Source organism: Leptonotus elevatus, chromosome 20 (genome assembly GCF_054856555.1).
Source record: "Leptonotus elevatus isolate MCC_2025b chromosome 20, RoL_Lele_1.0, whole genome shotgun sequence".
Lineage (NCBI taxonomy): Eukaryota > Metazoa > Chordata > Actinopteri > Syngnathiformes > Syngnathidae > Leptonotus > Leptonotus elevatus.
Genome location: NC_141258.1, coordinates 266,679 through 278,345, shown reverse-complemented (window position 1 = coordinate 278,345; position 11,667 = coordinate 266,679). Strand labels below are relative to the sequence as shown.

Genomic DNA, 11,667 nt, shown 5'->3' with positions numbered 1-11,667 from the left:
ACAGATTTGTGAATAACGATGAGACTTCGCTCCATTCGAATGCTAATTGCTGCAAAATGGAAACATAGAAATATATATATTTTTTTCCTGATGAAAGAAGAGACTCTCATCTTTCTTTTGGTAGGTTCCATGTTTTAATAGTCATCCGTCAAAATCCAGTAAAACAGCCTGGAGCGAAGGGGCTTGCTTCAGTGAAAATGGCTGCCAGTCAACGACTTCATAGAATTTCAATGTCACCCGGCGTGCTTGCAATATTTGCACACCAAAAAAGACATTGAAAAACGTGTCAAAATTGGTACAAATTTGGTCTCAAAACAAAAAGAAGAAATTCAGCAAAACATCAAATAAATCGATTTTTTTCCGTTGAACTGTCGCCTGCCGACGCGGGAAGCCGAGTGTCCTCAGGAAAGCGTGAAATCGTGTTTTGTCTTCCCATGAGCGTCGATGAGAGAGCGTCCACTTGAACGAATTTGCCGATTACGCTTGGCAGGCAAGAAAGCAAGTTTGCGCCACTTTAGCATTTTCAAACACGCCTGCTAGTGAGTTAGCCGTCTTATTTGCGACCATCGTTACAATGCCAGGTGTGCGTGGCCGTTTGGTTTTAGAACCCGATGGCAGGCATGTATTCTTTATCCTCTGCCAAGAATGACACTTATAAGACATTTTCTGCGGCTCGGCATTCACGTGACGGGCGAGAATGGAATTTTCCGTTTTTCAGATCACCAAAATGTTGCCGATGCCTTTCGGACGTGCCATCGGGTAGGAATCGGGTGTACCTAATCTTCTGTCCTGAGCTCAATTGACTGCACATTTTTCCTGTCAGACGTTTTCTTGATTATTAATTTTTTCGCTCTTCCGGGCGTGCTTCATCTCCCTCCTCATCATCAGAGCATGCAACACATCCTCATCCTCATCCTCGTCCTCATCCTCATCCTCGCCATTGTGCCTCAGCCCCTCCCCTCTGTGCGCGTGTGATATGAAAGGCGCCTCATCAAGGCTGTGGTCTCCTCCGTCATCTGAGCTTCTTCGCCGGCTGCGCTTTGCGGCGGCGTGGCCGCACGCGCCTGGCGAGCGGGCGTTGTGCGCACGCGTGGCTCGGGCGGCGCGCGTGACATTTCTGCGGCGCGCCGACATGCGCCGGCAGTCCGCTCGGGAGCTTGACGCGCCGCCTTAGAAATTCTGCGCTGGCTTTTCCGCTGTGAGTATGCACGCCGAGCACGCTGCCGCCGATTGCGCCGTGTGAAAATGCTTTTGAGGGAATCTTTGGATAAAAGTAGGTTTAGATAACCAGAGGTGAAAAAGTCACAAAAGGATAGCATATGACTTGATCTGAGCTAAAGGAGAAGAGGATTTTCAGGACTTTCAGGAGTTCTGGAAACGAGTAGCTTCAAAAAATGGTCTTCAAGGGAGTATTTTTGCTACCTCCAAATGGAGGATGGTACTACTTTCCTATTTTGGCTTGAACTCATGTTATATCCCTTCCCTTCAAATGTCTTAAGATTCCCAAGCAGAGAATGCTTGAAATGTGAAAATACACTATGAACATATTTGAATGGTCACCTGTCTCTGGATGGGCCTAGAGATTGACTGGCGACCAGTCCAGGGCGTAGTCAGCCTTTCATCGGTAGCGTTGTGGCAAACGTGTCCGATTTCCGTGCAGCGACTGCAGCTTCATTTTCCACTTCATCAACATGAATGGTCTTCTCTTCTGTCTGGAGGTTGAGAGGCGACCAATCCCCGCCGGCCGAATGTCGCGCAACGTCAGCGACACTCGCTCGCCTGATTTTGCTGCGTTTTGCACACTGTGGAAATGTGGGTGTGAATGGCCCTCTTTGTGTGTTCACCTGAGATTGACTGGCGACCGGTCCCAGGTGTAGCGCACGATAAGGTTGCGATGCATTCAGCGGAGCTTGCTGGGTTGACGTCCCGCTTGGCGTGAGTCGAATAGGAACGTTTCTGATCCTCTCGATAGGAATGCGCATCCGTCTTTGCGTCACTGGAGATGGGCCGGCGACCTGTCCTTTCGCTCCAAAGTCATCCGCAATTGGCCGCAGCGGCCCGCCCTCGGAAAAAGGGACTACGGCGCTGACGACGGCTTTCGGCGCGTTTGTCAGCAGGTCGGACGGCAAGCTCTCCCGATTGGCCGAGAGGTGGAGCCAGCGCGCGGCCGCCGGAGATGATCTGATCAAGGACCTCAACTTGTACACGGGAACCCCTCGCACCTGGCGAAGCCTGGACAGGTGAGCGCTCCGGCGACCGGTTCTCGAGATCACATTGATTAGCTGCACGTTTGGAATTTTGCAGCTGCTCACTGACTAATATGTTTTCATGGTCGATAAATCTGTCCGTCATTATTTTTCACTTTTTTCAATATTCTTTGCTGGTTTTGTATAAAAACAACGCAGGACGTTGCGTCAAATTGTCCCCTAAAGTTGATTGCTCCATTTTTGATGCATCATTGGGTTACTTGTGACCCAAATGTTTTGCGAGCGCATGATCACGATTTGCGGCCGATCGATGGATCGGAGCAGCACTCTTATTGCTTTTTTGTCACACAGCGGATCGCGTGCCTGCCGATCAATCGAGTTGATCCGATTCTCGGCATGATTTTTTTGTGCATGAATGTATGCTACAATATTAATATTGTCACCCTAAATCGAGATATGCCAATAAAGTCGCACCTGATTGGTTTCTGACACGAAAGCTTGAGTGGACCGACGGCACGTCGCGGCGCTCACCTCGAAGACGCCGTCGGAGCGGCTGAGGCCAGCCATTTTTCTTTAGCGTTTAGCGCCTTACTTGCTCGTTAAACGCGCGCTTGGCGTTTCCAGCCGAGTCGCATGGCCGCTGTTGCCGCGGTTACCAGCGGCAGCGCTTCACGACCTCGGCGGCCAACCGGCAGACTTGAAAGCTCAAGTGAGGCGTCCGACCTCGGCGGCTCGTCCTCAAAAGCTGACGAGGGAAACGTGGAAATGCTCTGCACGTGTTGAAGAATGAGGAATCCGTCGATTCTTCGTCCTCGGACCCATCAGTGAGTTTTTGGGAGGCCTCAGCTCGCCTGGAAAGTTGAAGTCGCTTTTCCCAGTCGGACGATTTTCCGGACGATTCCGCGTCAGGATTCCTCTTGGAGTCCGAGAAAATTACATCACAGTTGCTTTCTTTGAAAAAAATATTTTATAATTTTTTTTAAATGACGTCGTCCTTGTGCCTCTTTCGCCCTTCTCTTATGGAAAGTCAGCAAACAGAGTCCATGTGTGCTGCTGGGAAAAACAAAAACAAAATTCAGTCGTTCGGAGGTTGTTGGATGACCTTTTCCAAGATTCTCAACAACAACAAAAAAATCACCAAATTGGACGGACATGTCTATCATAAAAGTCTCACGGGCACACATCTGAAATTGGACAGGAAGTCAGCCATTTTGTTTTGAGGCCAGAACTCGTGCTCGTGACGATTTCAGAGGGGGCAAATCTAGCTAGCTAGCTAGCATCAGGGGCTAAAGCTAAGCTGTGGCAGGGATTTGACTTTCTGGACAAATCGGCGTAATTAGTAACGACGCTAACAAGATTGTTCGCTGCCTATTGCGGACGTCAACGTTGTGTTTTGGCCCTTCATCGCCGCTTACACTTTTGAATGTCTTCATATTCTTTAGTTGCAAAACAATTTGAATCGGCGTGCCGCTGCGTGCGCAACAAACATTCATCATCATCGTCGGAAGCATTTTGCCGATCGAAACGCGAGGCTGCCATTCAATTAGAGACTAACGCGGAGTCGTTACCGCCACCAGCCCGCCGTTGACAGCGACCCGCTTCAGTTTGTGGCCCCGCTGGGCCCAGAGCCAAACAATCAGCCGGAAGGCGCCAATTTGCGGAGTTTGCCGCCGCTAATGACGAGACCCGGCAGGTGTTTTTTCTTCCTGCCGAGCGCTCATCAAGAGTCTTTGAACTGGAAGCCGTCCGACTTGAGAGCCAGCGAGCGAACGCAGGCGACCTCCAGGACGACATTAGGCGGCGAGCGCGCACGGCGAGCGCGCACGGCGAGCGCGCACGGCGGGGAACCCGGCTGCTGATTGACAGGAGGTCGCGTGGGCTGCAGGAAGTAAAAGAACAAATCATTTCCTGTTCGCAGCCACACAAGCGGCTCATATTTGGAGGTCACAACCGAGGTTATTACGGGTCCATCAACGTAAAAGGACAAAAGGCAGGCGAGGCGAGGAAATCAAGCGTTTTCAGCGTTTTGACGTTTTTCTTTTTTCGCCATTGATGTCATGTATCATCCGTTCTCACAATCTCCACCTCCAGCAACAAATATTGTTTATCATATGCATAGATAGCAGGGGCCCTGAAACGGAACCCTGTGGAACGCCACATGACAAATACGCTGTCCGAGTGCGAGGTGCCTCAACGTGTCGGCATTTCTCTCCCTCATAACGCGACGAGCCAAGATTCGCCCTCTCATCTTTTTCTATTTGGAAGTTGCGCTGATGTCAAATCCAAAACGATGCGAAGCCGCCATCTACTGGCACCTGTTCGTCATTACAGCGGTTCGCAAACCTACATTTCACAGACAAAGTTGGGTGTGAGTCAAAAAAACCTATTTGACAAATGGACGACGCTCCAGATTGCATTTTCGGATTTCGGTTGACAAATTGAAAGGTCGTCGACGGCGAAGGGCTTTTCTTTCTCCGGCGTAACCTTGTGCGTTTCTCCTCCGTTTTCCTCCGTGCAGACGCCTGCCGGCTGTTATGACCCAGCAGATGCAGAACTTGCAGTTGTCCCAAAGCAAGAAGGTCCCGGGAGGGCCGGCCTCCCCCAATGCCGCCAAGCGCCTTTACCGCAACCTGTCGGAGAAGCTGCGAGGCAGCACGTCGTCCTTCGAGGACGCGTACTTCTTCGGGAAGACCGACCGCCTTCGCAAGACCTCGGTGAGCTGACGGCCAATCACAACAGCGGCAACAAAAGAGGCAGCAAAATGGCAGCAAAGAGTTAGTTGAGCTTATTGATCAGGTACAAATCTTTCATTTGGACACAAAATGGCTTACTTGCTAACAAAAAATGTTTTATTCATGCAAAACCAAAATCAAAGCGAGCTGTAATGAACGTTCCCAAACTATTTGATTTCTCCAACGGATGCCGGAAGCTCTTTTCTTCCAACTTTCCGAGAACCTTTCAAATGATCAATTTTGATGCTCCGCTCACATTTGACGGCACAAAAAAAAGAAAGAAAAAAAAGTCCCAATTGAGCTCGTCGCGGTTTGTCGACCTTCTGCCAAAATGGCCGCCCCAATCAAAATGGCACCACCTCATCTTGAAAAACACTTGCTTATTTCACAATCGTCAAAAAAGCCAACTTTTTTCCCTTCCATTGTCTTTTCTCTGCCAAAGCAGATGTGCGCGGGTAGAAAAGCAACCATTTTGTTTCCAAGCAACAGCGGAACCCGTTCCAAGTAGGAATAAATTCAGTCCACGCTTCAAGCAGCGTGAAACTCATTTCCGCACCGCTGGCTCACATTTTTAAACGCTTTTCATCTTCTTCTTTTTTCTTTGCTAAAACGGCGCCGCGGCGGCGAGCGATCCTGTCCGTTTGTCACGGCGGGATCAATAAAAATGCGGTTTGCCACCTGGCTAATTGGATGTCTCCTCCGCCTGAACCCGCTGCTCCCTCATTGGTCGCATCCGTGATTCAATCTCCAATGGGACGCACGCCTGCAGCTGTTTTTCATGCTCGCGATATCACCGACTTTATTCCAAGAAATTCGCTGGAAATGATTGATACAATCGATACCATTTTGTTTGTCTTATTATTTAGTCAACTCATTCAGAAACTATTTCATGAGACAAATGAACAAGAATGACAAAAAATCTGACAATAATATTCTTGTACAGGCAGCTCATTCATACAGAAGTGAAAAAAGAGGGGGCCCTAATATTGAACCCTGTGGCACTTTTTTGTGGTGCTCGTCGTCATTCACGCTGTCGTCTTTTGTCACGATTGCCGCGAAGTGTCAGGTGCCGAAACATTTCTTTTTTTTAAAATAATGAATTCATGTTAATTATTAAAAATAATATTCATTCGAATTGAATTGATTTGAATGTACATGAAAATGTGTTTACGCCACAAATATTTGTATCAAGTCAGTGTATTAATTAGCTAAAAGATTTAAAATAGTTGTAATAATGATTTTTTTTTAATGAATTTATTTGGAATTGTTAGCCAATTATTTGATTAGAAATTGTTAAATGATTTTACTAATGAAATTAAAATGTTTATTTCTTTTTTTAAATGATCAAATTTTAAAATAAATGGCAATGAATGAACCAATTTTGCAATACATTTGTAAAAAAATCCATTTGATTGCGTACAAAGTCATTCAATATAAAATGAAATAAAAATGTAGAACGATGCCAAATGAAGAAGTAGCGTCTATTTTGATAACCAGTTTGAGGGGAAACAAAGCTGGTAAATGAACGCGACACATTGACTTTGGGGGGGGGCAGGGGGGGGCACGATGGCGCACAGCATTTGGTCTTGGCAGGACGTGTCAGCCTTCATCCTCCTCTTCCTCTTCCTCACCGCGGCATCTGCGCTGTGGCCTCGTCAAACGTTTGCTCACACATCTTCGGCGCCAGCTCGACGACACGCCCCCGCTCGTGCGTCACGCTCGCAACGCGCGAACCGCGGAGACGTCGGCGTCGGTGGCGCCGATGTCCAAATGAAAGCGTCGGCTCACCGTGCGCCGGAACCCGTGTCCAGACCATGCAGGGCGGCGAGTGCCTGTTTGAGGCGGTGGAGCAGCAGGACCTGGACGCGGTGCAGGTCCTCCTGCGCCAGCTGACGGCCGACGAGCTGGACCTGAACACGGCCAACGGGCAAGGCCTGACGCCGCTCGACGTGGCCGTCATGACCAACAACGCGCCCATCGCCAGGATGCTGCTCAAGGCCGGCGGGAGGGAGGGGCCTCACTGTGAGTATCGCCGCGCATCCGCGCCAAACGTTTGCTTCCCGCACTTCGACAGCGAATCCTCGATCCAAAGTTTCTCGCAGCCTTGAGCGGCTCGGAATTTCAGAGCGTCACTGAATTTGACGCGCGATCGGATTTGGAGCAATTCGTCATTAAATGCGAATCAGCCTCATTAAAAAAAAAAATAACAATAATCGAATTAAATCGATGAAATATTTCACAAGTTGTCAGTAATAAATGGCAAACATGTCGGATTGTCTCCTTTAAGGAAATGAACTTCTGAAGTGATTTCACTTCATTGACCGATGTCGTCATTCACAAACATATCAGAGCTTTTAAGTGGCCCAAAGGAAAGTGGGCGGAGTCAGTGGCTTCTGAAGTTTGTTTTCATTTGGTGCTGTACGGCTGAAAAATGCTATCACATCCAAAGCCGTCTGGAGCTGACTTCTTCTTCTCTTGTCCGCCGGTCGCAGTCGTGAGCGCCGAGAGCCGCGAGGCCCACCTGGCGGCCCTGCTGGCGGAGGCGGAGCAGCGCGCCGCCGACCTGTCGGCGCGGGCGCAGCGGGATGGCCTGTCGCTGGAGGCGTGTCACAAGGACAAGCAGCTGAGGGCCTGGGAGTGGCGGCGCAAGCTGTACGCGCGCATGGCCAGCGGGTTCCAGCAAGCGCGTGAGGCCGCCTTTCGGCGTGGGCGAGCGAAACTGCCAACGTGACCGATCGAGAAAAAAGATCGCGTTCCAAATGGGACGATATTCGTTCATTATAGATAGAGCCGTAATTAAATACACAAATAAAAGACGCCATTCCAAAGTAGCCGTTATTATTTCCACATTTATTTGTAGATTTTAATTTTTTGAATCGTTTTTAAAAAAAATAATTTTTTATTAATGTCACCCTTTTTTATTTATAAATATGTATATTTTTTGTTGTTGATAGTTATTTTTTTGTATTTAATGTTTGAATGAAACATTTTATATCCGCTTTCAGTTTCACTTCTACTTCTTTTGAACTTTGGCAGTTTTGGTCTCCGTCGGCGCCAAGATGGAGGAAATGTGCGCACAAATGCTCATTTCAGCCATTTTGAGCGCGTGATGATGCGTGGACGCCTCTCGCACCTTTTTCTTTCCTTTCAAGTGTTCGTGCGTCGTCTGTTTTGCTTGTTGTTGAAAGTTGTTGTTGTTGTTGTTGTTGTTGTTGTTCAGGCCTCCCCGAGGCCCCCGCGTTGGTGCGCGTGAGCGTCAGCAGCAGCGCCGCGCTGACCGTCGCCTTCCAGGAACCGCACGGCCTCCGCAGCAGCGTGGTCACCAAGTACAGAGGTACGAGGGCCTCCCGTTCGCAAACGGGTCTTAACGCAGGTTGACAGGTCGTGTCATTGCGACGTCCAGATGGCCTGAAGCAAAAGCGATCAGCGGGTTAATGGCCGCCTCGTGCTTTCGGGGGAGAACTATTGATTTGGAGCGACAAATGAACCAATGATGCGTGTGTGCGTGTGCGTGTGCGTGTGCGTGTGTGTACGTGCGCATGCATGTGCGCAGTGGAGTGGAGCTGCTTGAAGGATTTCTCACTGCTGGCCGGAGAAATGCTGCTGGAGAACCTGCAGAGCCTCAAATGCACCATCAGCGGCCTCACCACGGTACGAGCCCGCCCCCCCCCTCCCTCACTGAGAGGACTCGAGTCACTGACTGAAATTGATTTCAACGTGACCGTTTTGTCGAATTGACAAGATGACGACCACGTAACTTGTGACTTTGTCGTGACCGGCACATATTGACTCCTCCCCCCCAAAAGGGTAACTGCAGGTGCACGCTGAAGGTTTGTTGTCGTACCGCAGGGTCGTCCGTACTACGTGCGCGTGCGGGCCTACAACATGAAGGGCTGGGGTCCGCCCGCCTGCTCCTCGCCGCCGTCTGCCGCTCCTTCCAGTACGTCACGCCTCCTCCCTCCGCCGGCGCCCCAAAACGAAAACGACAAACATACTTTTGTGTCTGCGGTGATGACGGTAACTGTAATCAGTAGAGTAACTAAGTTACTTTTCAAATCGAGTCATCAGTGCGGTCACCGAGTTCCGTTTTCAAGGTAACCGCGTGTGTGTTTGTGCATATTGATGGCGTGCGTTTATGCGTGCTGATGGTGCGAGCATGGTATGCGTGTGCGCGTGTGTACACCAGCAGCCAAGAGGGAGCGAGCGAGTGGGCGTCTGTTTTTGCACTCCGCTGATGTCCAAGTGGAAAAGATGGAAAGAGGATTGCGAGCGGCAGTGCCGGCGCACGCACCTCAGGGACGGAAACACGCACGCACGCACGCCAGACTGAACTGACTGAATTAGCGGATTATTTTCTTCATGAAGCTTTATCAGCTCGTCGCATCAACACGAGCTAGTTAAGATGGTTAACGGCTAGTTAGTTACTTGATCCCTTACATACGGGAAATGAAGTAATATTGGAACGGCTTTAAATTGAAAATCGGACTTTTGCCCTCCGTTTCCCGCCAGACTGGCGAGAGAGCGACGGGCGGGATCCCGGGAGGCGGAGCCACACCGAGGCGATGGAGCGCCTGCTGCAGCAAGTCCGGGCCACGCACTCGCATTACTGCTGCGGAGGTGAGCGCCGGCTTTCTTCCTTCGGGCCAAACGCAACTTCCCGTTCAAGCGGAAGTCGACGTCCAACGTTTGTCCGCAAAAAGATCTCGTGTGACCTCAGCGGTCGCAGCGCCGCATTCGGATCCGTTTGACGTTTGTGGAATCCGAGCTGTGAGGCCAAATCCAGCCATTGCGCTCCATTTCAGGGGCAGCCGGCTGTGATTGGTTGCGACCTGAGCAACATGGATGCCATCTTCAGTCGACAGCAAGTGGCAAAATGGCCGCCGCTGAGATGGAGAAAAACGGCTGCATTTTGCTGCTTGACTCAATATCGCCCACAATTTCGTATTTAGACGAGTGAGGCTACTTTGAACATTTTGACCCCCAAAAATTGGGGGCTTGACTTCCCCTTTCAATCAACACACATGCGAGCGGCTGCTGTAGGTCACAGCTCACGCTCGCCTTGCTCACGGAAACGATTCAAGTGCTCGAGTGTTGTCCTCGCACCGTCGTCCGTCAAATTGCAGCTTTGCATCCTTGACTTGTTGCTCACACACGCGTGTGTGTGCGTGCGCGCGTGCGTGTGTGTTCCGCATTTATGCATAACGAGTCTTCCGCAGCAGTTTGCACTCACATGAAACATTTTCAACTGGAGCGACGCCCGAGACTGCGGCAGCTTTTCCAACAGGCCATTGAACAACGCGCACACGCACGCGCACACGCACGCGCACACGCACACACAAAGGTATAATATGCCAAGAGTGCACGAGGGCGCTCACTCTGAATAAATGAAGAAATGATTTTGCGTTGGCGCGAGACGGCAAAAGAACCCAAACGTTGCGCTTGATTCATGAGACGGAAGGCGAAGGCGTTTTGTTGTTGACAAGCGCCGCACTTTGTTCTGGTCTGGCGAGACCCGTTGGGCCTCGGATCGCGAGCGGGCGGCGGCAATCCTTCGCTCGGAAGCAAATGAAAAAACAGAGCTCCGTTCTTCATGCTCCTTGCAAGTGTTGTCATTTCGCATTGTGGTCGAGTGGGGGCGTATTTCCAGGGTGGCTGAATTATTTCATTGTTATTTATTGTTTTTTATTCATTTGTCGTGACATTATTATTATTTATCGTTTATCATTTATTTGTATTCATTTTTGATTATATTGTTGATTTATTTATGACTTATTAATGTGTCTTTTCCACACAAAAATGGCCTTGGAAACGTCGTGTGTATGCTGAGACGATGTTTCCAAATTGAGATCTTGCGCAATCCCCACAAGTATGGGAATTTTTTTTTTTTTTTGGTCATTGTATGGTACGGGTACAACAAAATTGGGGTTCAACTCCAAGTTTGTTAACAAAATACACGATATATTTCAGGATGTCGTCATTTTGACCGAAGTATAACATATTGTACAATCAAATGCGGCGTTCCCCAGGGTTCAGTGGTGGATACGCTTCCATTTGGCATTGACCACCACGAGATGATGAGCTTGTCAACCCTCCATGAGGTTCACGCTGCCTTTCAAAGTATGTCAAGCTAAAGTGTTCATGACCTTGGATCTTTAAAAAGAAGTGTGTGCGTTGCAGGTCCATTTCATAGTGCTAGGGGGCGCAATGACGAAGGTTTTGTATGTTTAACATCGAATGGAAAGTTGTCAACTGGTTCTTCATGTACTTCACATAACATCTTTGATGAAATGTGGCGTTCCTCAAGGATCACTCATTGATCCACTTATGTTTTGCATATGTCCGTCATATAACACGTTTATATTTCTGCCGGCTTCCAAAGCGTCCCAACTGAACGTGTTTGTTATCTTCGTACCTTTCAAGACGGGTGATGGAAGGTAGAGCCCGTTGCGCACCGGCGTCGGCCATCTCTGCGCGCTTGGCTTGCGAGCGTCCCGCATCTGACGTCCGTTTACGGGACGCGTAATTACGGGACGCGTAATTAGCCCGGCTCAAAAGGCAGATTGGCATCGCTGGGCGGCCATCGACGGAGGGAAAAAGAGCGGCGGCCGACCCGATAAGCTGACGCGGCGGCGTCCAGTCAGACGGGCCGTCACGGGAGAGTGAACGTAGCGCGGCTCGCTTGCGCAAAGGCACGCAAGCTGGCAGGAGCTCAACTGGGATGTTTTCCG

At 49.7% G+C, this 11,667-nt stretch overlaps 1 protein-coding gene across 4 annotated transcripts in view; it reads left to right on the top strand.

The window, feature by feature from the left end:
• The window catches only part of ankfn1a (ankyrin repeat and fibronectin type III domain containing 1a), a 35,942-nt gene that overhangs the window by 15,447 nt on the left and 8,828 nt on the right, over positions 1–11,667 (top strand). Inside the window, exons 1-9 of one of the 4 annotated variants that reach the window (XM_086064038.1) lie at positions 373–1,198; positions 2,115–2,240; positions 4,726–4,921; positions 6,751–6,961; positions 7,432–7,626; positions 8,160–8,273; positions 8,493–8,590; positions 8,789–8,879; positions 9,449–9,556. In XM_086064038.1, coding sequence (XP_085920164.1) covers positions 4,742–4,921; positions 6,751–6,961; positions 7,432–7,626; positions 8,160–8,273; positions 8,493–8,590; positions 8,789–8,879; positions 9,449–9,556 — 997 coding nt within the window. In that variant the 5' untranslated portion in view covers positions 373–1,198; positions 2,115–2,240; positions 4,726–4,741. Of the gene's footprint in view, positions 1–372; positions 1,199–2,114; positions 2,241–4,725; positions 4,922–6,750; positions 6,962–7,431; positions 7,627–8,159; positions 8,274–8,492; positions 8,591–8,788; positions 8,880–9,448; positions 9,557–11,667 lie in introns of those variants that run through there. The other 3 variants (XM_086064035.1, XM_086064036.1, XM_086064037.1) reach the window with 3 other exon arrangements.